The 27,390-nt window shown below is 45.9% G+C and overlaps 1 protein-coding gene across 3 annotated transcripts in view; it reads left to right on the forward strand.

Annotated features, from left to right (window-relative positions):
* The window catches only part of LOC146776116 (acyl-coenzyme A diphosphatase NUDT19-like), a 168,041-nt gene that overhangs the window by 42,553 nt on the left and 98,098 nt on the right, over positions 1-27,390 (forward strand). For all 3 annotated transcript variants that reach the window (XM_085637637.1, XM_085637636.1, XM_085637635.1), the window contains one exon: positions 22,891-23,098. In XM_085637637.1, coding sequence (XP_085493763.1) covers positions 22,891-23,098 — 208 coding nt within the window. The remainder of the gene's footprint in view (positions 1-22,890; positions 23,099-27,390) is intronic.

Raw genomic sequence — 27,390 nt, forward strand, 5'->3', positions numbered from 1 at the left:
GAGGCTCTCCACACCCGTCCTTCTCTATGAAGAAGTATCTAGTAGATTGTGAGTGCCATCCTCTAATGCCCCGCCCTCCGTTGCATGGGACCCTTGGCGTGTATATTGTGTAGCAGCCGGTTGGGTGTCGCCTTCCCCGCTTTCTTCATTGCTGAAGGCTGTGAGTATGGTGTCTCAGTGCTGCGCTATGGGATGTTTGCGAAGCCCCGCCCTGTGTAGTGCTGTACTCTCAGCCTGTGCCCATATCTTATATGATCTTTTCCAGCTGATCGTCTCTGGGGGATCTACCTGTTTCCAACATTTTGTAATTAAGCGGTTGGCGACTATTAATCCCAGGTCTCTAAATCGCGATGTGAATTTGTTCTTCTTGGATTTGATATAGACCCCTAGAATGCAAATTTCACATGTGGGCGGCATAGACGTGTCAGTACAGAGCGCCAGAGCTGTAGCAACTTCTCGCCAGTAGATTTGGAGGGAGGTGCAAGACCATAGCATGTGGAGCAGATCTGCGTCGAGCTGCCAACAGCGTGGGCATTGAGAAGTGGCAATATTAAAATATCTGTTTATTTTGTCAGGGGAGAGATACACCCTTTGTATGATGTATGTTTGTATTAACCTGAATTTAGAGCTTCTTGGTATATATGTAGCACCAGATAAGATGGTGCTCCATTCCTTATCTGTCCAGGGTTGGCCTCTGTCCGTTTCCCAGCGGGTGCGGAGAGTCAGCATTGGTTTCAGCGTAAGTGTAAGTAAGGCAGTCACCAGCCAGTGTACTATGTGTGAACCCGCCCCATAACATAGACATACTGCAGCAACAGGTGTGTCTGTGGCTCAGACGTTAGATCTCCCAAATGGACCGATAGAGTTCTTATGAGAGAGGTGTGTAGAAGGAATTGTCCTGCAGGCAAGTCAGTGTCTTCCGCCAGTTCCTCAAATGTTAAGAGTGTGCCATCTCTGTAGAGGTCACCCAGGGTGTCTACACCTGCTGTATGCCAATGTGTGAGAGTGGCTTCTGAAGGGCCCGTTTTCCCCCTAGGTGTCCCCAAGAGTGGCAATATCGGGGCATACAGGAGTGCCACGTGGGTAAGATATAAGCTCTTCTTGTAGCATCTATACGCTAATACCAGATTCAATTGGGAGGGATGCGGTGGCCAGGCAGCTGGATGAAATAAGTGATATATTTGAGCGTGAGACCACGGCTGCTGCAAGGTCGCTGTGTCTTCCAGGTTGTTGCTATTTAGCCACTTCATTGCCCACTGCAGCTGAGCTGCTATATTATATAGTTCCATATTGGGAACAGCCAATCCTCCCTGCTTGGTAGGAGCATCCAATTTCCACAACGTGACTCTTGGTCTGCCTTTGTTCCATATGAGGTCTCAGGATAAATGAAAATTTGAGTTGGGACATAAACCGGGAGGTTTGAGAAATAATACAATAACTTCGGAAGGTTAATCATCTTCAACAGGGTAACGCGGCTCATACCATTCAATGGGAGCGACTTCCAAAATTGTACTTGGGCTATCACTGCAGAGATAGCTCTCATTAAATTGCCCTACAATAAATCATCAGGTGTCCCGATATATGAAGACCACAAGATAGCGTAAGGTGGTGGGATACCATGGGAGAAGCGAGCCATTAATGAACACGTCTGTTTCTGCCGTGTACGCGCTAAAGGGGTAAACTCTGGACTTGGCCCAATTAACCTGTAGGCCCGACATTACTTAAAAGGCCCTCAGCACATGTGTTATGGACGCGGGAATGTCAGTGATGTCACGGACATATAACAATAAGTCGTCAGCATACAGAGACACGGCATGCATCCCATCCCCCAGCTGTATGCCCCACTCCTCACCACTTCTGCGGAGTATCATCGCCAATGGCTCCATGGCTAGAGAAAGAAAGCAGCGGGGACAGCGGGCATCCCAGGCGTGTCCCTCGCCGCACTCTAATGGGATCAGACACAAGCCTACCAGTGTGGACCCGGACAGTAGGGCGCCGATACAGCAGTTGGACCATACTTAAATAATGGTCACCTAGCTCGTATTTGTTCAGCACAGCCGCCAGAGAAGGCCATTCCAGAGAATCTAGCCTTCTCCAGGTCCAACACCAAGCAGCCAGAGCGGGGCCATCTATGTACCGCACACTGCTGTATCCTAAAAATCCTACGAAGGTTGAGCGAGGTGCTCCTAGTTGGTACAAAACCGTTCCGGTCTGGGTGAAAGACGCCTAGCAAGTAATGATGCAAAAATGTTGTAATCGGTGTTAAGAAGTGCTAGTGGGCGATAGGAGCCCAGCGAGTCAGGGTTTTTGTCAGGCTTGAGGAGGTATACTAGCAAAGCTCCATTTTGCGTATCAGTAAGTGCGGATTTATCCAACACAGTCTCATACACCTTCAGCAGCTGTGGTACTAATATATGCGCATAAGCCTTATAGAATTTGGTCGGCAGTCCATCCGGTCCTGGCGACTTCCCATTGGCTAATGAGAATATGCTGTCCCGTATTTCCTCCGCAAGAAGAGGATCATTTAATTCCTCCTTCTGTGTGGGTTTCGGTAGATCTATCCCTTCTAAGTAAAGCTGTAGCTCCAGGCACGCACCCTATGCGCGAGATACGTACAGGCCCCGGTAATGAGCCACAAACGCTTCATGTATGTCCCGCTGTGTACACTACACCCCCGGCTGCCATGCGTACAGATGTGACAGGGGACAATGACTCATCATGACGTATGAGCCACGTAAGCAATTTCCCAGCCTTGTCCCCCATATGGTGTGTTCACGCCGAGTGTGCGGCATATTTAAGACATCGTAGCCGTTCTAGCAGTCGTGCACGCTCTGTGGCTGTCAAGCTGACTCTGGGATCCCTCTGTCGCTTCGCGCTCCTCAGCTGCCAGCTTCCTCTCCAAAGTGGTGAGTTCTCTTTCCAGCTGTGCTCTAATGCCCTCCTGTGTGACCAAACAATGCCCCCTCACTACTACCTTAAGGGCATCCCATTCTAGCAGGGGTGATATAGCTGTGCCTGCGTTCTCATCAAAATATTGAGCCACATTTGTAGCCAGTAAGTCTCGGAAGGGTGCATCAATAGAAAGTCTGGTTGAAGACACCACGTAGGAATTGGTGGCACTGTGCCGTCCCACTGCAATTCCACCATGTGTGGGTTATGATCCGAGTGTGTCCATCCCATATCGTAGGACCTGGATATGCTCGAAAGAAGATCACTTGGGACCATAAAGCGGTCCAGACGTACAGTGAGTCCGTGCGCTCCCGAGTAGTAAGAATATACCCTCTCTTGTGGGTTGTGATGGCGCTAGGCGTCAGATAAGCACCAATGTGTGGCTCACTGGTTTAGCGCTTTCGCAGCAGTGTGTGTAGTCGTGCCAGGCAAGGGAGGAAAGGAACGGTAGAGTGATACATCCGTTACACTATTATAGTCACCACTCAGAATCATGGGAACATCGTGCCACTCAGTTAGTTTAAGGGAGATCAGTTCCAAAAAGGCTGTCTGTTCCGTGTTGGGCGCGTACAGTGATGCAAGTATGATCTGCCTCCCATCCAAGACATCCTTGACTATGACATATCTACCCTCTGCGTCAATGTATGCATCTACCACTCGGAAGGGAGTCTCTGGTCTAAACCACACCAACACCCTACGTGCATTTGCCGAGTAGCCCGTCGCATACAATTGACCTCACAGCGTCTATGCAGCCGCGCTATTTCTGACTTTTGCAAGTGTGTCTCCTGTAAGAGTGCTATATGGACGTGATGGCATTTCAGATAGGAATAAATGAGATATCGGCGTGATGGGCTATGTATGCCTCTCACATTCTATGTCCCAATCCTAACAGGTGCCATAACTTTTGAAGCCTTGCAACGCATGTGGTCCAGTCAGGCTAAAAGTTGGGGTAAGCCAGTATTGCGTGCGTGTATGCAAGTCCGGAGTGCATCGCCCTGTGCTGAGTAATGTCACAAGTGTCCCACCTCAGTATGCAAAATATGGCATATCGAACAATAAAATAATCAGCAGCTATAATAATGAAAAATAAAATATCACACGGGCTATTGTGCAACATGCAACTGCCCAAACTAAAAATGAATACCAAAAGGGCCAATATGCAACAGGCAGTCGTCCAAACTACGTATGTAAACATCGTTCAATCTATGTCTGGGGGGGTAAACTGCGCGTTACAATCTATAAATGTCTATGGGAAAAGAGAGTCTCGTCGGGGCTCCCCGATAGTCAGCTAATCATGAACCCTTCAGTGTCGCATCCACCAGAAGTACCTCACGATCCTTTCCAGTGGAAAACATGGGGTATTATGTGTCATGTTATAGGTACCGTGTCGCTGAATCATGGGGAAAGAGTGGTCGTGATTGGCATCGTTATAGCGGAGCATAACTGTTAGAAATGGGTGTCTCTAGTTGGCACAGGTATGCACTTGTGACAAGCAGGGACTCTCACTTCCAAGTCAGGATAAGGGGATCACCCTTTCAAATAACCCCTGCTCACCCTTTAGGTAGTGTGGCGCAAGCAGTCAAGACTATTCTCAGGGCGTCATAGGTTAAGCATTTGTGAACACATACAGTAATGCAATGACACACCACAAATGGACACCAGTCAAGGTTATATCAAAAATAGGTTTCTTTATATAAGGCTTAGCACAAGACCAGAATAACGATTAAAATGACCACAGTATTATTTTAAAGTTCAACGTTCTTGTAAAAAGGCTTAAAATGCAAAAACAGGCTTCTTTTACTCAATTCTGTCGAGTCAAACAATCGGTGCGGACTCCGGGGTCCGGAACGGGCACACTGCGGTGCGAACAGAACAAAGTACCTTAAGTTCGTGGGGTCCGCGACGGACAGTGCGGGACAAGTTGATGGGTCCGGGTCGTAGTTTGGCAGCGTACTCGGTCTGGTCCGGTCGCGGCATTGGTACGGGACCTTCAGGGGTACGGGCGGATGATCCGGATCAGCTTGCAGAGTCCGTGGCGTCGGCGTTCGGGCCGTACCTTCGTTGCGGATCGACGGCGACACTTCTCGGCGCCGTACAGCGTACGGGGAGGATCAGCGTACTGCGGCTTCTCGGCTCTGAGTACGGCACGGTGCAGTACGTTAGCAGCGTACGGACCGTACCTGCGGGACGATGGAGCTTGGGTCCGGCGTACAGGGTTCGGCAGCCAGGGATGTACGTCTCGAATCGGCGGGGAAGGTTAGGTGCAATGCAGCCGGTAGGGATACGGTGCGTACTAACGCTTTTGGATCAGCGTGGACACACGGTGCCGGGCGGCAAAGACACGGCTTCACAGCGGATGTAGTACGAGGCGTACTGGGGCCAAATCCAGCGGGAAACAAGCACAGATCGTCCAGGCAACTCAATTTTAGAAGGCAGATGAGTCCAATGGTCCTGGGACTCAGTTCAGGGGGCAAGCTCTTCTTCCTAGCCCTTGGAGATAGTTGAAAAACAAAGTGCAAAGTCTCTTTCAGTCTTTTCCTCTCCTTTCTCAGCAAGGCACCAACTGCAGGCCAATCCCCCAGGTCAGGGAAAGTTACTCCTCCTTCAGCTTCTTCCAGGTCCTTCTAGTCAGGCAGAGTTCCTTCGTGGTTCAATCAGGATCTGATTTCTTAGGAGCAGGGCTCCTACATTTATACTCAGTTTCTTTTGTCTTTACAGGCCAGGGGGGCCTTTGCATAATCCCAGTCCAGTTCTTTTCAGTGAGGAGCACTTTGTTGTTGAGACTCTGGCTTCTTCTTTCAGCAGGCAGGGCAGAGACATCAGACGCTCCCCAGGGGGTGGAGCCAGCATTGTGGAGGCAGAGCACTGTCCTATTCAGAGTCAAGGTGCACTCCTCCCACCCATCCTGGTGTGATCTTTCTATTCACCACCTGGCAGCCCCAGCCTGTCTCCTGGAACTTCCCAGCCCTGTCACTCAAGCTACACACAAAGAAGATAGCCCTCCCCTCCATAGGCGGACTGTAATGGTTAGGCACGCAAAGGCTAACTTTCTAAAAGTAGCATTTGCAAACCCAGGATATTAAAATAACCTTTACTAAAAGATGCATTTTATTATTCTGAGTTCAGGCATACTAAACACGAATTTCTACCATGCTTCCTGAGCCTGCTAGGATTATAGGTGACTCGCTCCTGTCCCTCGGGCTGAGTGGTCGCTCCCCAGTGCCTCCCTGCTTCAGTCGGTATCGTTGCTTGGCACCTTCGCCTTACCCAGAACCACCTAGCTTTCAGAAAGCAACTTAAAACGTGGATTTTTGACAAGTAATCCTCCCCCCCCCCCCCTCCTTAGCGCCTTGAGACCCTCTGGGTATGTAGTGCGCTTTATAAATTCTCTGACTTGACTTGACTTGACATAGAGTGTTATAATCTAGCAGCCCATTCTGGCCTATGGAGAGCAGGTAGCCTTACAATAGTGAAAAACGAAAATGGCTGTAATTCACTATTAGGACATGCCACACACCTCAGGGCATGTCCTACCTTATCCTTACAATGCACCCTGCCCTAGGGCCTACCATAGGGGTGACTAATATGAAGGTAAGGGAAGGTTTAGGGACTGGCAAGTGGGGATACTTGCCCAGTCAGAATGACAGTACCAGACTGCATGCAGGTTCTGCAATGGCAGACCTTAGACACATTTTACCAGGCTGCTTCTGTGGGTGGCACAACCAGTGCTGCAAGCCCACTAGCAGCATTTGGATATACAAGCCCTTGGCACCCCTGGTCTGGTCCAGGGACTGATAGTAAACCAAATAAGAAAACATGGAAGTCAATTCACATAATACATTTGACCATAGGGAGCACTTGCACTGTGGCACTGGATGGCAGTGGCACAGTGCCCTGAGCAGCTAACACCAGCACAAAAATACATTGAGGCACAAACAAAAATGGAAGGGTGACCCACGCCAATGGTGCCAGGTCTAACAATTACAAATTTTTTTTTGTTTTACGATTAACTGCGTGTCGGGCACTTCACATTAATACGCACATTTCAACCATTTACTTGCGTTTACAGTCACTTGGCATAGAATAGATCGGACAGAGTGAGACAGCAACAGTCATCAAGCAATGTCATCGGCGGTCTGAGGAGTGACAACCGGCAGTTCATAAGAGTCTTGCGTGGTGAGAGGGTCATCCGAAAGGTCGTGGCATCGCTGGCCCGATCCTGCTGACGGGTGACAGATGCCCATTCCTCCATCTGCGACCCGCTGATACATGCCACAGCTTTAAGAGCGCCTTGTTGGCCTTGCAGTACTTGGTCGGGGTCTGGGCCTGTCGCTTGTGAGAGTTGTAATAGCTTCAGGTTTTTCCCCCGGTGTGCTCTTTCCACTACAAAATGCGGTGATAGGGACTCTTCTGGCAAGAGGGCGCGCAGCCATGATTCTGCATAGGCAACAGGATTTCTCCCCTCCTTTCCCTCCGGCAGCCCTACCACACGTACATTGTTGCGTCGGGCCCGGCCTTCTGCGTCTTCTGCCCTGTCTTCAAGAAATTCCACTCTGTTGAGAAGTTGTTGTATATGCTTGTCCACTACCAGCACCTGAGGCGTCATCTCTGCCGCCGTGGTTTCAAGGGCGTCCATACGGTCCACCAATTTGCGATGGTCTGCATGGGGAAGTGTTAGATCAGTGACCGCTTTGTCAATTTTACTTTCCAAAGCAGTACAGGTGTGGTTCAGAGTTTCCCCCAGTTTTTCCACTGCGGCCATAACCGCATCCAACTTGCCAGACATGAATGCCAGAGACTCTGCATCTGCCATTCTTCCCGCTTTGGCTCTTGTTTGTGGGGGTGGGGCCGATGTGTCGGACACATTTGTTTTAATCCGTCTGCCTCGCGACATCGATTCAAGAGAGTCTATTGGACGGGCCTGGCACACCTCAAACTAGCATCCAGCCAAGTTAAAGTCATGCAGCTAGGCTCTTACACCGTGTCCCGGGGACCGCCTCCAATGCATGTATACCCAGTGGTTGCTCCTGTGCCTTCACGCCTGCATCCCCTGGTGCCAACTGTGAACGGCTCTCCAGCAGGCTCAGTCCCTGGAAATGTAGTACGAGTGTTCACGGGGACCAGTGTTGGGGCAACACATCGGGGGCCAAGTCATGAATGAGCCACGTGGTACTTGTGCACTTGCTGGGTTTCCACCCCCTGGGTATGGGGCAATGCCGTACTTTTGTTCCCTTTGTAGACCACTGGGCCTCAGTCTGGGGCGCCGCAGTCTGTCGTACCCACAGCCGATGTCCTCTGATGATCGCGTGCGGCTGCTGCATCACATACCTCCGCTGCAACAGGCAGGAGCTCCCGCACTAAGCCACACAGGACAGTTCACAGGGCCGAGGCACGTCGGGCCGCAGGCATGCGGGAGACGTGGCCCCACAGCGCAGGCACTCACCGCAAGAAGGCCCCAGCAGTCCCCGGTGCCGGACATCAGCTCCAGGGTCACACCAGCGTGGCTCCCACGAGGCCCCCCGCAGGCCTCCCGCTCTTACCCCAGGTTCGTCTGCAGGGGCTCAGGTCAGCAGCAGCATCCGAGGCCCTGGAGCAAGTCAGCAGGCCCTCGGCAGCAATCCTCAAAGCAGCGCGGCATTGGTGGGATAGTAAGCGGTCACGGCGGTCCAGTCGATGCATAACATCGCGAGGCCCAGTGGGCGGGGCCAGTCCCCGAGCTCGCGTGAGCGGCCTCGCCGGGTCAGTAGTGTGGAAATATGGATTTTTCTGGTCAGTTATGTCCCCTATCTTGGACCCCAACGGTTCTATGTGCATGTTACAAGTACATGTATGTTCCCTCCAGTTCCAGTTATGAAGACGCAAATACGTGTGCGTCCACCGTTAACATGTCCTCTGTTGATCCGCCATGAATGGGCCGGATATTCCATTCCTAAGTACGAAAGGCCACTGCCTTTATATGGTTCACTTATGCCATTTTTACAGTCCAGGCAAGTAGGCCCTGATTCTGTCATCGAACTCTTCTTGCTTTCTGTCTTTGAAGCTCCAGTCCGAGCCTGCATCTGTGACCATGAACTTTGTCTCATTCTCTGCGCGGCTCACGAAGCCTGACATCAGCTTGCTGCCTGCCAAGAATTGTATTTCACCTTCGAAAATTATCTGCTCCGCTCCCTGCCCAATGCATTCCTGTCTAGTAGCTTAAGTAAACATTCTTCCAGCTACCAAGCAAAGGCCCGATTTCTCTGTCTTCATACAAGTAATTCATAGCCCTGTTACTATGGAAGATTCCGCCCTCGCATCTAGTGTAGACACTTAGACGCTTGTACACGCACTAACCGTCAGTATAGTCAGTATAGAATAAGATTCTACTCTAAGAGACCTCTCTTTTGGATAACATAGTTCTTTAAACATAGGATGTTAGATATGATTTGGGATTAGGTTGACCTGACCCTCCAGACTTCTGTCGCCACATGTAGAGCTAAATATCAAGTCCCCTTCACCCCCTAGTTGCACGTCAATCACACGTCATACTGCTGCGCGCGCATATCTGCCAAGTATTTCTGCTGACATTGCGAAATTCTTTCATGTAACCACCCTCTTATGACATCACATCTGATGACGTTCTTTCATCACTCCCAGTTACGCCTATTTTTGCTACGTATGAATATATTATCACCACTATCAATTGTTACGCCTCTTGTATTGGCCTCACTGTAATGCCTATTGTATAAAAGTAATTGATTGTCAATAACGTATGTACTTCACTTCCTGAACCTTCGTGGTGATGGAACCTGGAGCAACCGATTATAATCGACCATTGGAATAAAGCCCATTTAGAACCTCTAATACCACGGATCCTGCCTCTTATTTACTGAGCTATTTTTATTATGTTTCCGTATCAAATTAAGTCCCGGTAATTAAATTATTTACCACAGTAATGGCGCCCGAACAGGGACACTTTCTCATCTCACGCGCCGGCGGTGCGTTGCAGGCCCGGTCTCCTGCCACAGCTGCACGGACAATAACGCGTACCAGCAGGATTTCCTGTGTCTCCCTCCGGTCAAGCGGGGGCGACTGAGGCTGCGATCAACACCCAGACGAGGCGGTGAGAAGTGCGAAGTATCCCGACCAGAGCCTAGCTGAGAGAGCAAGATCCGAGGTATACAGAGGCCCACCAGTTTCCGAAGTCCCAAGTCAAGTCCGGTTTCCGAAGTGTTCAAGTCGAGTCCAGTCCGGTTCAAGTTCAGTTCAGATCCGTTCCGAGGCCTTCCGTTCCGAGCTACCCGGTGAGTACCATTACTGGGGAGGCGTTCTGGCGTGCACATAAGTTGTGCCGGTCCAGACGGGTTTGGGTACACAAACCCGGTCTGCACTGTTTCAGCAGTGTATCTGTACTGTTTAGCAGTATATCTAGTATATCAAGTATATAAATTCAGAATAATTCAGTTCAAGTCGAGTATTATGTTTAGTGATTAAGTTTTCTTTAGATCGTCATCATTATTGTTGCTCAGTTAAATGTTAAATGTTAAATGTTTTTAGTACGTTCTGCATATTGTGGTATGAATGACTGTTCATTATTGTGATTACTGTATTAAGTTTGTTCAAGATCAAGTATCAGATCAGTTCTCAATATGCCACTCTTTTCGAAATTAAGACAGATCACAACTAGAAAAGGGGTACTCGAAGAAGCTGTTCCTATTCCTCCTAGGGACACTCCAGGGTACTTCATGTATCATAAACATGGCCTAGACGCCATATTATTTCTTGATCTATGGGTAGACTACACTAAGGAATTACCAGAAAGTCAGAGGTGGCCCGCAGCGGGGACCTGGGATGCAGAGTGCATCGTGAAAGTAGAGGAAGAATTATGGAAAAAGAAAGCTAGACAATCACAGAAAGACGCCATTGAATTATGGCGTAAAGAATCATATAGACGTACAGAAAAAGCACGTAGACAGGAAGAGAAGAGTAAAGAGAATTCCAATGAAGTCCGAGAAAATCTATTAATTGAAGAAGGTGCACGAGTGAAATCAGAACAAGTAGACAGACAAAGAAATGCCCTTATGAATGGTATGTATCCCCTTCTGGCCGAAGGATTACCTAAGGCTACCCTAGGGATACCAAAAGACTTGCCAACCCTATTATTTCCAATAAAGGTACATCCTAAGGGGCATCCTAGAACCGCAGAAGATGTTTTTCTTTCCTCATATTTAGATGACGCAGCTCCCGAGTATGCTCATCCCGCCCCACATAGACCGCCTGCCAGGGAGGTTCAACGCCAAGATCCAGTACCCGTATCGCTACAGCAACAAGTTCTGACACAAGTTCCGGCAAGCACATCTGTTTCTGCATCTGTTCCTACAGCTACTTCTATAGCTGTATCCACGCCTATAGTTGCTGTATCACGTTCAACGAATCCTTTCACACCCGATACCCCAGATGGGGCTACCGGAGGTGCTACCAATATCTTTTCTACGCCACCTAGAATAAATAAACTTACTTTTCAAGAGTCAGCACATTCACGTACCCCCAAACTCATAAATGCTCGTACGCTTAAGGAACTTCTTATAGATTGTAGATATGACCCTGTGCCCGGAAAAGAGGACGAAATGACCCTAGCATCATTACGTATCAGACGAGCCGCAGTGTATTTAGGGAAATTACCAGGAATGACTGCACATCTAGATAATATATATCATTTTGTCCAAACCGGGCGAGATTCTGAATGTATTAACAGAGCTATGGAATACCAGAAAGTGGAAATACAGGGGGAACTGTTGCGTTTTCTCATAAATTGTGTGATCAGAAATCAAGACCGACCGGGGGTAGACCCGGAAGCAATGCAGATTCTTACCAGATGGAGCCAGAATATATCAGAAGGGAGACATGATAAGCAAAACTGTATAAAAGCCATGTGCCGAAAGATCCGTAAAGAAATAGAACGCCTACACGAAGAAAGATTAGCGGTAGACCAGTTCGAACAAAGCGAGGAAGAAGCATCAGGACTGCCCACAGGACAGTCAGAAACTATAGCCTATGTAGGTAGAAGAAGATCTTGTAATAGTACTAGATGTCTTACTGATCCGATACGTCCGATGTGTCTAGAAAATAACAGGAAATTTCAAACACCAATAATAAATATAAGGTCTAACGAGCATTCATTCCAAGCAGCAGATAAATTACTCCGAGAACGAAGGGGTTATCATTTTCTCGATTCTATGGATGAACAAGAATTAGCCAGGTCAGCTGTCCATTGGGTTGACAGTCCCGGGAAGTATAGTGATGACACAGTAGCACACACATTTTTGAATCTCACCCCAGATGAACAGCGTCTAGCTGGGATTTATATGATTCAACAACTTCTTATACTATATAAAAGCCAACATTCAGATCCTGGTCCCTTACCTGATATATTGACCGAATTACTCACGAATAGATGGAGAGGTTCAGGTACTAAACTAATTAAAGAAATACTAGAATCAAGAAAGCAGTACATTCTTTTTATATGCCCAGAACATGTCTCACTGCCCATCAAGGAAAGAACCACGTATTACATGGACAGACAGAATCCCTTACGAGAAGTGCACCCAATAAAGGGCGAGGACAATGAGTTTAAACGTGTATATGTATATACGCCCATATCGAAAATAGAATTGTTGGAAATGAAGAAAGTGGTACCCAGTCATGACAAAGACCCAGCGGGTTTCCACCGAGAAATTAAAGACATGTTACTCATGGGAGAGTATACCTATCCCGACATTATGACAATATTAAAGGTATTGATGCCTGCTGGCATTTATGAAAAACTCAAGGAAAAAGAGTGGGAGGTAGGAGACCAAAAGATAGATTGGACAGCATTAGAAGCAGAAGAAAAGGCCCGAGGTCCAGGTTCGGGGCTTGGGGACAAAACTAAAGCACTACCAGGTCTACTAGTACAGGTACTGCCACGTTTATTAACCACGAAAAAGGAAGACTGGGGTGCAATTTCAGCCTGTAAACAAAAGCAAGATGAAGACACTAGTGATTTCTATGCACGATTTGAAAAATGTTTTGGTATAAATAGTGGTATAAAAGCAAGTAGCGAATCATACCCACATCTGTTTGTGACAAAATTAGTTGAAAATTCCTTGCCCCAAGTGAAGAACAGAGTATTAAAATTCGAGAGTACCTGGCAAGGTAACACTCCATCACAAATGTTACAAATGTTACAGTATCATCACAATAGAATTAGAGAGGAACAAGATCATGAACAAAGACGCATGAAAGACACGAAAATGAAAATGCTAGTCTCCCAGACAGTTCCAGTTGAAGGACATAAAAAGGGTACGACACATTCTGGCGATTTAGCGGGACCTGTAAAAGGGACATGCAACTATTGTAAACAACTAGGTCATCATGTACACGATTGTCCAGTCCTGAAGCGTAATATCGCCACGGGCATTACAAAAGAAAGACCACGGCCACTTAGACAGGATCAGAATGAACAAGGAGCCTTGCAGCATGCACAGTCCATGCCAGCTCCACAACAGACTATACAGTTTGTGCCAGCTGCACCAGCGCTGCCTGTTGCTGCCACGCAAACCACGACACGACAACTGTACCAGACCGCACAGTATGACTATCCTGATTATCAACGATATGCATGAACCAGCCTAGAGAGGGAAGTTGACTTACCCCTTATCGAGATCCCTGTAGATCAAGAAGGACCTTATGTACATAGTGAATTATTAGGCCAAGACAGGAAATTTTTACTCGATACAGGGGCAAGTCGAACAACCATAAAACGTAGTGAAGTTCCAGGGGCACCCCTCTCAGGCTCACAGAATATTTCCCTTGGTTTTTCAGGAAAACCTATTGTTAATGAAGTGTCACAACCTCTTCCACTTACGATAGGACCTTTGACCCGAACTACAGATTTATTGCTTACTAAATCATGTCCAGAAAACCTGTTAGGAATAAAAACACTGAAGGCTCTAGGAGCTATAATATGTTGTTCTCCGGAAGGAGTAAGATTGTTTTTACGTGATTTTAAAGGTCATTATGTGTCTAGAGACATGGATCCCCGATTGCAGACTTTACCTACACATTTATGGGCACAAGGCCCTACTGATGTTGGTTGTATGAATATTACACCATATCTAGTCACACTAAAGGCAGGAGTGGTACTACCACGAATGCGACAATACAAGTTACCACCAGATGCTGTAGTGGCTTTACTGCAAATCATTGACGAACTCATTGCCCAAGGAGTGGTTGTAGAAACCGACTCCAATATATGTAATTCACCGATAATTCCGATTCTCAAACGAACAGATCCGAAGGCCCCGCCAGTATATCGATTGGTCGTTGATCTGCGCGAATTAAATAAGTGTATTGTGCCACAATTCTCTGTGGTCCCCGATATCTCATCATTACTGACAGCTATTGATTCCGAAGCAACATTCTTTACTGTAATTGATCTCAAAAATGCCTTTTTCAGCGTCCCAATAGATCCGGAAAGCCAATATTTGTTCGGATTTAGTTTAAATGGACGTAGCTTCAAATTCTCACGCGCACCTCAAGGATTTACAGAAAGCCCCAGCATCTATAGCCAAGCACTGAAACGAGAACTCGACAGCATCCACATGCCAGTTAACACTGCCTTGCTTCAATATGTCGATGATCTGCTGATCACCGCCCGAAGCGAACCTGAATGTGAAAAAGCATCACTGACAGTTTTACAATTTCTAGCCGAAAAGGGGCACAAGGTGTCCCCTTCTAAGCTGCAATTCTGTGTCCAGCGAGTTATTTACCTTGGTCACTCGCTGTCCAAGGAGGGAAGGCAGCTTACACCAGACCGCATTCAGTTAATAGCTAACATGCCAATACCCAAGACACAAAAGGAGGTGCGGGCTTTTATAGGCCTCACTTCATATTGTAGACAGTGGATCCCTCAGTATGCATTTCTAGCAAAACCACTCATTCAGTTGACAACACAGGAGGCAGCCACATCGACTGTTTTCCCTTGGACTCAGGAACATACACAAGCTTTTGAAAGCTTAAAGAAAGCTCTATGCCAAGCACCTGTTTTAGCAACACCATGTTACAGTAAACAGTTTACACTCTTTATTACAGAACGCGAAGGTACTGCCTTGTCAGTACTCACACAGGAACAAGCAGGATCACACAAACCATGTGCTTATTTTTCTAGTACATTAGATCCCGTAGCTCAGGCTCTGCCTGCGTGCCTAAAATCAGTGGCAGCGACAGCTTTAGCAATCAGACAAAGCGATGCCATAGTGTTAGGACATCCATTGACAGTACAAGTACCACATGCAGTGGAGGTTCTTGTGAATCGAACGCAAACACAACATTTGACTATAGCAAGACTTACAGGGTATGAACTAACACTGTTTCAGCCACATATAGAAATCAGACGTTGTAACACATTGAATCCTGCCACACTTTTACCTGTAAATGGAACAGACCCACTAGCCCATGACTGTATTGATGTTATTACAATCACAACGAAACCCAGACAAGACTTGACAGATGTCCCATTGTCAGACCCAGGCCTGACGTTGTATGTAGATGGTTCATGTATGAGAACAAGTACAGGAGAGTTAGTGGCCGCTTACGCAGTCACAACAGATACTGAAATCATTGAAACAAATTGCATAAATACCTTGTCCGCTCAAGCAGCAGAGCTCGTCGCTCTGACACAAGCCTGTATTCAAGCCACAAATAAAAAAGTCAACATATACACTGATTCACGTTATGCATTCGGAGTCGTACATGACTTCGGCGTGCTGTGGCGAGAGAGAGGTTATTTAACTTCTCACGGTGCCCACATTCAGCACGGACCCCTCATTCATGCCTTATTAGATGCAATACATTTACCCATTGCAATATCGATTATGAAATGCAAAGCACATACGAAAGTTACTGATATCATTTCTCAAGGCAATGATCTAGCTGATAGAACAGCTAAACAGACTGCTCAAACTCAAACATCCGATATGACAAAGACAATAGTCCCGACGCCAACACATTGTATGACGGTTAAAGATCCTACTCTTGACGTAATTGATATACAGACACATGCTACACCAGAAGAAATAAAGAAATGGACGGAATTAGGAGGGATCCAAACGGATCAAGGATGGTTGATGAAGGAAAAGTCTGTGTGGTTCCTTCCTGATTCAATGGTCCAACTCATTATTAACACTATCCATAGTCCAGCGCATCTAGGAGAGAAAGCTATGCTAGACAGCATTCAACATATTTGGTTCAACAAGCATTTACGAGCTGCAGCCAAACAAAAGGTTCGTACCTGTCTGATCTGTTGCCAGTTCAACCCAGGAAAAAGCGTTCCCGTAGAACAGGGTGGATTTCAGCCTCCTGATCACCCTTTTGAAGTCCTCCAGATGGATTATATCCAGATGGAACGATGCAGAGGATTCAAATATGTTCTCGTAGTTGTGTGTGCTCTTTCCCGTTGGACGGAGGCATACCCGGTTTCAGATTACACTGCCCCGACTACTGCCAAACAGTTGGTTCGAGAATTCTTCCCACTATACGGTTTACCACGTGTTGTTCACTCAGATAATGGCCAGCCGTTCTCATCCGAATTAATGAAACACGTTTCACTTTTGTTAGGCTATCAGTGGAAATTCCACTGTGTCCGACACCCCGAAGCAGCAGGTCTCGTAGAAAGACATAATCAGACTCTGAAAATAAGATTATCCAAAATATGCAGAGAGAAAGGTGTCGACTGGGTAGTAGCATTACCAGTTGCACTCTTTTACACAAGAATGATAGCACACTCTCGAACAGGGCTATCCCCGTATGAAGTGATCTTCGGCAGACCACCAAATATGTGGGGGACGCCTATACCACGCAAAATAACTGATATTGACTGTAACATGCTGACAGATTACTTGGCTTCCTTGATGTCTGCACTACAATCTTGTCGTTCACAGGTAGCTGCAGCTTTTCCTGACAACACTGAGGTGAAACCCCATGACGTGGTTCCGGGAGACTTAGTCCTCGTGAGGAACTTTGATCGAAAGACGCAGCTGGAACCTAGGTGGAGGTCACCTCAGCTGGTGTTGCTCACAACAAGAACAGCCGTGAAGATCGAAGGCAGAAAAGGATGGATTCATTCAAGTCATATCAAGAAATTTCATGGACTGAAATCAGATGTGAATAGCACACCTTGTGTGTCTTCACCCATTGACTCAAAACTTCCTTTTGTGGAAAAAAGTGACTCCGAACTTTATAAATTAAAGCTCAGGCCCAATCAGTCGAGCAATTTGATTGTTTAAGTCCTCTCCAAGGTGAAGCGGTTGAATTGTCTCTGACATGTATCCCTTGGACCTGAATAGAGAAAGCACCCGAAAAATGTTGAAACGACAGGCGTACTGTAAATCACTGCGTAGTCATTGCATAGTGACGTTATTAATTTTGTTTTTCTCAAGTCTTTTAATAATTACTGCAAGTATATTGTTGCACATATATTATCCTATTTCTAGACATGTTTACAATGTTACTGCTGAACATTCTTTTAGTGAATTACCTCCGCTTGAATTGTCATACAGATTTGCGCTGCGCAATAACACTTTTATTAGTATGTTACATCATTCCCATCAGGTTAGCAATGCTACAAATTGTTGGATATGTGGCCGACTCCCTCCCCATCAGAACTATAAAGGAATTCTACCTCTTTTTCCATACCCGTTCACACACAACGGCTCCTGTGGAGCATGGTTTAGCTTAATTAATTCTCTGGATTCGAATTCTGCAGTTTATCAAGATAACTGGGTATGGGGACATTTGAATTTAGTTTTACTTAAGGTCTGCTATCCTAACAAGGAGGGACTTCCCAAAAGAACAGGAACTGATCTAGAAAATGAAGTATATGGATTAGGTAATTTTACGCTTAATCTTATGATCCTAAATGTCGAATCCGAAGCTACTCCAATTTTGCCCGCTATGTCAATATTTCCAGTAAAAGGTGAATTATGTGTAAGAAAGAATGGTTCCATACATATGGGCCATAGTAGATGCACCACTGTAGTAGAATTTAGTGATCAAGGCAAGTCTACATTTAGAGCTTCCCGCCATTCCTATTTTATATGTGGTCAGACGGCATATGTACGTTTGCCTCTAGATTGGGATGGTACCTGCTACATTGGATTCCTTTTGCCACCTGTTTTCCTAGCTCCTCCTGATTATCACAGAAATACTCATTTAGTACACAATAGAGAAAGGAGAGATCTCCCAATAGTCGATTACACTGAAACGGCATGGGAAAAATACACAGATTTCAATAAAGGTCTCTTTCCCTATATAGGTACCGTTACTAATAGTAAGCTGATACGTAGATTGACTAGAACCCTTGAAGCAGTAGTGAACGAAACTATTTCCGCCTTAGGCAATTTAACAGAAGAGCAGTCTGCTATGCGGATTGTTGTGCTTCAAAATCGTCTTGTCCTTGACGTCATCCTGGCCGATAGGGGCGGAGCTTGTAGGGTCATCGGATCAAGCTGTTGCATATTCATACCAGAAAATTCGCCATCTGTATATAAGGCCATAACCCGCCTTCATAAGATTGTAAGCCAGATACACCAGAATCCAGGCACCTGGACTTGGTCCGGTTGGTTTTGGAGCGTGTTATCAGCCTGGGGATGGAGAGTTCTATCCTTCCTAGGTATTGGCCTTCTCATATTATTCAGTTGCTGCTTATGCCTGCAATGTGGACCAGCGATTTGTGGTCTGTGTGCCACATCGTGCATTCCACATCAAGATTTTCATTCAAGATCCCGGAAGAAGAAAGAAGAACAAATGATGCTATATGAACAGATCAATGGATTAATGAAGATTGATATCTCTTGACGGGCAAGTAGGGGACAAGGAGGGAATGTGGAAATATGGATTTTTCTGGTCAGTTATGTCCCCTATCTTGGACCCCAACGGTTCTATGTGCATGTTACAAGTACATGTATGTTCCCTCCAGTTCCAGTTATGAAGACGCAAATACGTGTGCGTCCACCGTTAACATGTCCTCTGTTGATCCGCCATGAATGGGCCGGATATTCCATTCCTAAGTACGAAAGGCCACTGCCTTTATATGGTTCACTTATGCCATTTTTACAGTCCAGGCAAGTAGGCCCTGATTCTGTCATCGAACTCTTCTTGCTTTCTGTCTTTGAAGCTCCAGTCCGAGCCTGCATCTGTGACCATGAACTTTGTCTCATTCTCTGCGCGGCTCACGAAGCCTGACATCAGCTTGCTGCCTGCCAAGAACTGTATTTCACCTTCGAAAATTATCTGCTCCGCTCCCTGCCCAATGCATTCCTGTCTAGTAGCTTAAGTAAACATTCTTCCAGCTACCAAGCAAAGGCCCGATTTCTCTGTCTTCATACAAGTAATTCATAGCCCTGTTACTATGGAAGATTCCGCCCTCGCATCTAGTGTAGACACTTAGACGCTTGTACACGCACTAACCGTCAGTATAGTCAGTATAGAATAAGATTCTACTCTAAGAGACCTCTCTTTTGGATAACATAGTTCTTTAAACATAGGATGTTAGATATGATTTGGGATTAGGTTGACCTGACCCTCCAGACTTCTGTCGCCACATGTAGAGCTAAATATCAAGTCCCCTTCACCCCCTAGTTGCACGTCAATCACACGTCATACTGCTGCGCGCGCATATCTGCCAAGTATTTCTGCTGACATTGCGAAATTCTTTCATGTAACCACCTCTTATGACATCACATCTGATGACGTTCTTTCATCACTCCCAGTTACGCCTATTTTTGCTACGTATGAATATATTATCACCACTATCAATTGTTACGCCTCTTGTATTGGCCTCACTGTAATGCCTATTGTATAAAAGTAATTGATTGTCAATAACGTATGTACTTCACTTCCTGAACCTTCGTGGTGATGGAACCTGGAGCAACCGATTATAATCGACCATTGGAATAAAGCCCATTTAGAACCTCTAATACCACGGATCCTGCCTCTTATTTACTGAGCTTTTTTTATTATGTTTCCGTATCAAATTAAGTCCCGGTAATTAAATTATTTACCACAGTAGTGTCTCACCGGGCTACAGGAAGAGCCACAGGTCCCGATGCGGAGAATACTTCCCAATCGGCCCAAAACTCTCACCGGGGCCGCAGGACTGGTTCAGCGGCTGTTAGGGTAAGTTTCAGGCCCAGAAGATCAGTAAGTGTGGATAATGTAGGCCGACACAGGGAGCCTCCGGCGAAGCTCTATACAAGCACGTCTTCCTAATTGCCAGCGTAGCCACGGCCCCTGAGAGATTCCCCTGATGCTGCGCCCACTGGAACTTCAGGTCCCACTGCAGAGCCCTCATATGCCAGCAGACGTGTGTCACAAGCAGGATGCAAGAGGCCATGAGTCCCAGTTGCCTCATAGTCAGTCTCACCAAAATCCAGAATAGAGGATGAAACATCAGTATCATAGCCCCAATATCCTGGACTCGCCAGTCGAGAGATAAGACCTGAAACTGCACTGTGTACAGAACAGCTCTGATGACAGGCATCGTCTGAGAGGGAGTCAGGTGTGACTTCAGCATGTTGATAGTGAACCCCAATGAATACAGGAGGTCCTCAGCAGTCTAGAAGTAAGAGATGACAGACTGGGGGAGCCTGACTTCAACAGCCAATCATTGTGATAGGGGAAGATTAACACCCCTGATCTCCTCAGATAAGCTGCAACCACCACCATCACCTTGGTGAACACCCGAGGGCAGCTGGTAAAACCAAAAGGGAGCACAGCAAACAAAGTGCTTGTGGCCCACCGTGAACCACAGGTAATGCCTGTGGGCAGGCAGGACGGGAATATGGAAGTATGCATCTTGCAAGTCCAATGCTATCATCCAGTCTCCCGGGTCCAGGGCAGACAGGACTTGAGCAAGCATGAACTGCTTTTTGAGGAAGAAATTGAGAGGGTGCCGGTCTAGGTCTTGGGCACCAGTAGGAATAACAACAAAGACCTCTTTCTGGCATCAGCACCCTCTCTCTCTGGCTCCCTTGGCCAAGAGAGCCATCACTTCCTTGCGGAGCAAGGAGAGATGGTGCTCTGTCACCTTTTCGCAAGTGGGTGGCATGGATGGAGGGAAGATCATGAAGGGAAGGAAGTAGCCGCTTTGGACATTCTATTCTGAAGAATCCAGCAGCCTGATGTTATTGACCTCCAGTGGGGCAGGTGCTGGCGTATCCTGCTTCCCACTGGGAGCCCATGATGGTAAGAGGGCAAACTAAAGGGGTTTGGAGGCTGCGTCAGCCAGGAGGGGGGTGGAATGGCTCGACCTCTGTCTGCCCGACCCAGTGTCCTTAAAGCGCTCCAGCGCTGAGTTCCCCTTGTCTCTGAATAGACAGGAGACATCACAGGGCAAAACCATCAGTGACACTTGGACATCCCCAGAAAAGCCAATCGTTCTCAGCCAGGCATGGTGCTGCAAGGCCACAAACGAAGAAACCGCCTTGCCCAGCAAGTCGGTCATGTCCAGCCCACATCAGATCGTAAACTTGGCTGCATTTCTCCCGTCTGCAATAGCTTGGGAAAAGTGTGGCCCGGGACTCCGGGACTGTAGGCAGGATCTGCAGCACCAAATCCCACAGGGCGTGAGAGTAATGACCCAAAATGCATGCAGTATTCACAGACTGCAGTGCCAGGCTGGTAGAAATTATTATAATATGAATACTAATATATTGTATTGTTCAGTGTTTTGAAAAAGGTGGTTGATCTTATTGCACCAAAACGCAGCGTCGACTTTTTGTAGTTTTCTTTTTTTTTAATCAAAATATTTGTACAGAAATAATGGACTGTTTCTGAATGTGTTTTTAAATGTATATTGATTTTAACCACAATGATTAATACAAATTGACTTTGTATATTTTCTTAACAAAAGACTTTGTGTCTGATAGTTAAGGTTTTTCACTTTATATATGTTTTTGTTATAAGGATTATATGTTAATAGTGTATTGGACAATTAACATACTGTGGTGAAAGTACTCAATTGATGTAACCCCTCTAGTATCACAAAACAGCACATGATTCTAACAATAATTAGTATTATCTTCTGGTCAGGGACTTGTTTTACTTTTTAGGTTCTTGCTTCATTACATCTGTGGTGTATTTCCTTTTACTGCTCTGTAACAGAGAGGAAAAATTCTTAGGAAAGTTAAAATTGGAAACACCACTTTTTAACCCCCACTTTATATAAGCCCCTTTCCACCTGTGCATGGAACTTGGTATGACACGCCCAAACTGGCTTAACCTTTTTGTGCAGAGTCGTCACATTGCTTCAAAGGTATTAGCAGAAGAGAAAACAGTGTTTCAGTGGACACTCTGACCTAAACATAACTGCAGTCTGCCTCTCACCGGTGTGTAGGTGACCACCTAGCTATATATTTTAGCTCAAGTGTAGCATGTTTTTCATATGGCAGCATCGGCTGTATCATGCCTACTACATCTTTTGGTCAGTACATTGTTAGTTCAAGCACTTACCAGCCCAATAACTATGCTGACAACAAGTTGCACTTTGCTTGATAGTCTCCCACCACCAACCACCACTATGAAGGAGTGCTGGGGGTCTTCAGGGCGAATTCATACCACACAGAATCTTGGGGATAATATTTAAATTAGGAGAATGTCTTACACAAGGTGCTCTGTGAAGATGAGTGGATCCTAAGAACCTAGAAATGGTATCTCAGAGAGGAATGAGAACAGGCTTTCGTTCCCAGTTCTATTTTGTTATTTCTCAAAATTCAAGTAAACAAATATCGGCAGTTTTGCACATTTGGCAAACATACTGTACTACTGCATGCTATATTGTTGTCGTTTTCCTTATAGCATATCATCGTAACTTAAATAAGATTAATTTGGGAAATTATATTTTTTAACATCCATTATTCTTTCCAGTGGTCAACACCTACTGAAATAATTGAAAATCTCCAGTCTCAGAAGATATGGATTGCACCGCCTCAGATTTATGAATTAAGCAGAATGGCCCGTCTCCCTTCACTGCTTGAACTGCATCAGTTTAGTGTTGGTCGTGCTTTGGAAGGATGTGAACGTTGGATGCCTTTGATTATAGTTACTTCAGATCGGTACATACAGATCTTACCAGGTGCAGTAACATTCTACGTATAAGAACAATGATTTTCTGTTCATATTGACCCCTGTATTTAAGTACTGCAGAAAAGTTACTTTTTCCCTTTTAAGTTGCTAAAGGTTTTAAAAATCTGAATGTGGCGCTGGGGACACCAGTGTTGATGCCTACAATAAGAGAGCCTTTGACATGAGGATTGCAAATATAAATTTAACTTCGATTAGTACTAGTGAAAGCTGATCTTAATGTACTACCTGCTACACATATTCAACCAAGCATTGGCAAAGCCAAAAGGTCTGGTGTTCAGTGGTAGCCAGTTCTAGACTTTTGCTCTGGATTTAACAATGCCTGCTTTATCATTGTTTTTGTAATTGTACGACTTTATGATGGGAAGCTGCCTCGCCTTTGGCAATATAACAAATAAAAGGTATGTAAATATATGTAATTGATCTCAGAAAGCACACATTGCTAAAGTAGTTCATTGAAGGGAATTACTTTGTGTGAGGATGGTCTCCTTGTGAAAGAGCAGAGTCCTGTCACTCACACGGAAGTTAGTCAGTGACTGAAGCACGCTGACCCACTTCCCCATCCTGTATGCTGCAGTGGTTCGAAGAAAAATAGGATTGTTTCAAGAACAGACGAGTGGAAGAGGACTGTCTGAGAGACCCTTTATGCATCTTCTACATATAATTTTAATAAAATCAATAGGTTTAGGCTAACACCAGACTTGAAAAGGACAAGACTGCTCCAGCAGGCAATGCCAAAGGTCCCCAGCACTACCAAGATGTGGTTAAAAAGGCAATTTGGCGGGTAAGGGTCGAGGATGTGACCTAGTACTACCCCAAACAGAAAACCGAGCGTTAATTATGGCTGTGTTTGATCGAGATGTGCACCCCGGAAAATCCATGCTTGACGAAACACTGTACTTTGCTCCTCAGCCAGTATGGGAACTGAAAGCAGGTGCAGAGTCAATACAAGAGACCCAGTAAACATTAACAATTAAAGTCCATGAACTATATGTTTCGGTTTATTTATCACAACATAATGGTAATATTCTCTAAGTGCTAACTTGGTGCTCGATTTTCAAAGTTTGGGGGACAGTGGTCCACAGAAAATACATACAGCCCTGTTGATGGTTTGTCAGGGAGCTAGAACCTACCGTTCGTCATAGACTCTGGCAAAGTACCTAAAGATAATTTCATAGTGCAATGTAAACTCCAACTGAGTAAAGCAACACACCTCTAGTACTTCCTCGCTGATTCGGCTACAAAAATATTTACATAGAGCCAGCCTACTGTGCAGGAATAAAGATGCTTGGCAGATAGCTTTTCACAGAGCACACCGCCCAAAATTTCTGATTTTAAAACAAAGGTGACTGAAATGTTTATTTTACAAATATAAACAGTAGATGAGGAAGTGTGCAAGTTAGCAGCATAAAAACGCTCCTAAATCAGTTTACATCCCTTAAACTTACACTGTCACCTGATTGCAGTAGTGCACATGCTCTTCTGGTCAGAACCTGTTTTCATTATTCCAGAACATGATTTTTGCAAATGTAATCTCTGTACAGCTATTTAGGTCTCGGCAAGAAAGCGCATGCTCTGTCTCGAAGAGGCATGTATTGTTCTGTCTTTGGGCTTTCCATTTGCTTGCTCTATGGTCGCTCTCAAATCCTTTGTCCCCATTTGTCCATGGCATGAATGCGTTATGCCTTTCCTGTGTTTGGCCCTTCACCCAGAGCATAGACCAAGTACTTGTAAACATTCACTGTCCCCATTTTTGGAACTACTTTTTCTTTTTCTTAGCGCATGCCCTACAGTGCTCGTGTTTTTAGTTGACGTGCTCGAGCCTCCATCGCTCTTTTTTTTTTAATGCAGATTTATGTAGCACAAACACCACCCGAATGTATTATTAGAGCGCTTTACGTGAGCACCAGTTACTTTACACAAGGATATGTTTGTTTTTGTAGGAACAGGGAGATTAAGTAATTTGCCCAAGATCACAGGATGTTGTGCCAGCACTGAACCCAGTTTCCCAGCTCCATAGTCGGCAGCTCTTGCCGTAACGCCATGTCCTGTCCTGAACACCCGACTGCAAAGGCTCTTCACACTGTTTTTTAAAACGTTCAGAAACTATCACTTAGCGTACTTAACTCATCCTAGCCAGAACAAGGCAACATGTCCTTCAGACCTCTGTTGCCGTTCATCCTAACTTGAGAGACTACTAATCATTAGCTCTGTTCACCACTACAACACTACGCTGCAGTCTGGTTATCAATGGTCGTACCACAGATACGCGGGACCCAGAAGCCCGATACTCAAACAATAACCTTGCCACAGTCTCCGGACTCACAGATATTACATGCAAGTCTGTCTATATTCTACTTAGTGTCACGATTGCCGTCCTCATTGAGTTAAGATGGCGGCGCCCTATCTCGCATGCGCGAGGAAGTCAGGCAGGCAATAAAGCCTGACTTCCACCGGAAACCGCGCTTTGCGTAATAATGTTCCTGAACTGTAGTTTCCTGTTGGGTTTCCTGCGTTCCATGCATATCTTCATGTTTCTGAACCCCGAGAGCCCGGAATCTTTGTTGGACTGCCTCGCGAGTCAGTTGTGAGGACTTTTATCACAACTGCGAAAGTCTATACCTTTTGCCCCTCGTCTTGGCTATCAAAGACGGTGCCCGTATTTTCCCCTGAGCCAGACTACAGAGAGGGTGAGTTCCGTGGGCGGGTGTAGTGAGTATCGAGGGTCCCGCCCGTCGACCGGACTTGTCGTTCCGTCGGCCGGCTGGGCTACGTGGTGTCGCTCTCTCGTATCACTGGACTGCCCCTACTCTGTAAGTTCGCTAAGTGCTATTCTAAAAGGATCCCTTGAAACCCGGAAGTGGTGGAACAGAACACTACTCCTTGTCTTCCACTGGCGGTTGGAGGTCATCTCCTCAACTTTCAGCACGCTCGCATTCCTACAACATGTCAAAACAGTAACGGAGGAGTGAAGAAGCCGTGGACATTTCTGTTACCTGAGGGGATACGGTAACAGCGAGTATTCGCTGCCTCCTTTTCATTATCATTTATTCATGTTTGTGTGTGTACAATTTGGCTTCTTGCATGACGATAGAAGTCCATTCTCAATGTGAAGATTAGCCTTTATCCAGCTATTGTTTATTTAAGGATGTACAAGTCATGGACAAACAGTACCGGACTAGCCCGGTGAGCATGATTAACTACATGTGACTTTCTAATGCCTAAAGACATTGTGTATGATGGTACTGACTTCTCCCTTCTTTTATTTTGTAGCCCAGTGCCCCAGATTGGTTTAGTGAATCCTGTTATAGGTAGAAGAAGGGCAGATGAAGGTACTAATCGAGATAAGGGTTTATTTAGTTAAGTACGTAGCACTGTAGGCATAGGTACTTATTGTCTATTTGTTCTATTTTCTCCTTTTTAGTTCTACTTATGCGAAGGACTCCTGGTTGGTGCCATAAGCCGAGAGATTCCTCCCCTACTTTCCTTGTTTTGTTTCCCTTCTTCCCCATACTTACCATTGTGGCTTAGAGTCTGATAAGCGCAATAGGTGGTTGGGGAAGTAGAGGACCTTGTCTTCAGTTCCAGGGCGCTTCTGCAGAAAGCCAGGTGAGCACCTGAACGACTCTGACAGAATGCAAAGCCCAAACAAAATAGATAAAATATTCTGCCCGAGCGTCATGGAACTGAATCAAGTTACATTGGCTGACTTGGCCAATATGATTGGGAACTTGCAAGTGGAAACCCAGTCTTTAGCTTCATGAGTAGACGCCTTACAGAGAGAGAGGAGAGTGGACACTGAAGCAGGTAGATCAGGCTCTAGCACGTCTCCCTCAGTGATACATGTCTCCGCTCCCCAAACAGTTCCCTTAGCCCCTCCTGAAAGATTCTTAGGTGACACTGCTAAATTTGCCGCATTTATCAGCCAATGTCAATTACATTTTATGTGTAAGACAGCTTGTTTCCCTACTGATCAAGCCAAAGTGGCTTTTGTTATTTCTTAACTGGGTGGTTCTGCCGCAAATTGGACCATACCCCTTATTGAACGAAACAACCCGCTCTTACATGATTATAGTGCCTTCCGTAGAGAGCTTAAAAAATTGTTTGATAGGCATACCTTCACTCATTCTGTAGATACTGAACTCTTGAACTTAAAGCAAGGAACTAAAGATCTCACGGTCTATATCACCACATTCCATAGATTAGTGGCAGAAGCGGGATGGCCCGAAGAGAAAAGAAGAGCCCTGTTTTATAAAGGCTTGAGGGATGATTTAAAAGATGCCC

Source organism: Triturus cristatus, chromosome 12 (genome assembly GCF_964204655.1).
Source record: "Triturus cristatus chromosome 12, aTriCri1.1, whole genome shotgun sequence".
NCBI lineage: Eukaryota > Metazoa > Chordata > Amphibia > Caudata > Salamandridae > Triturus > Triturus cristatus.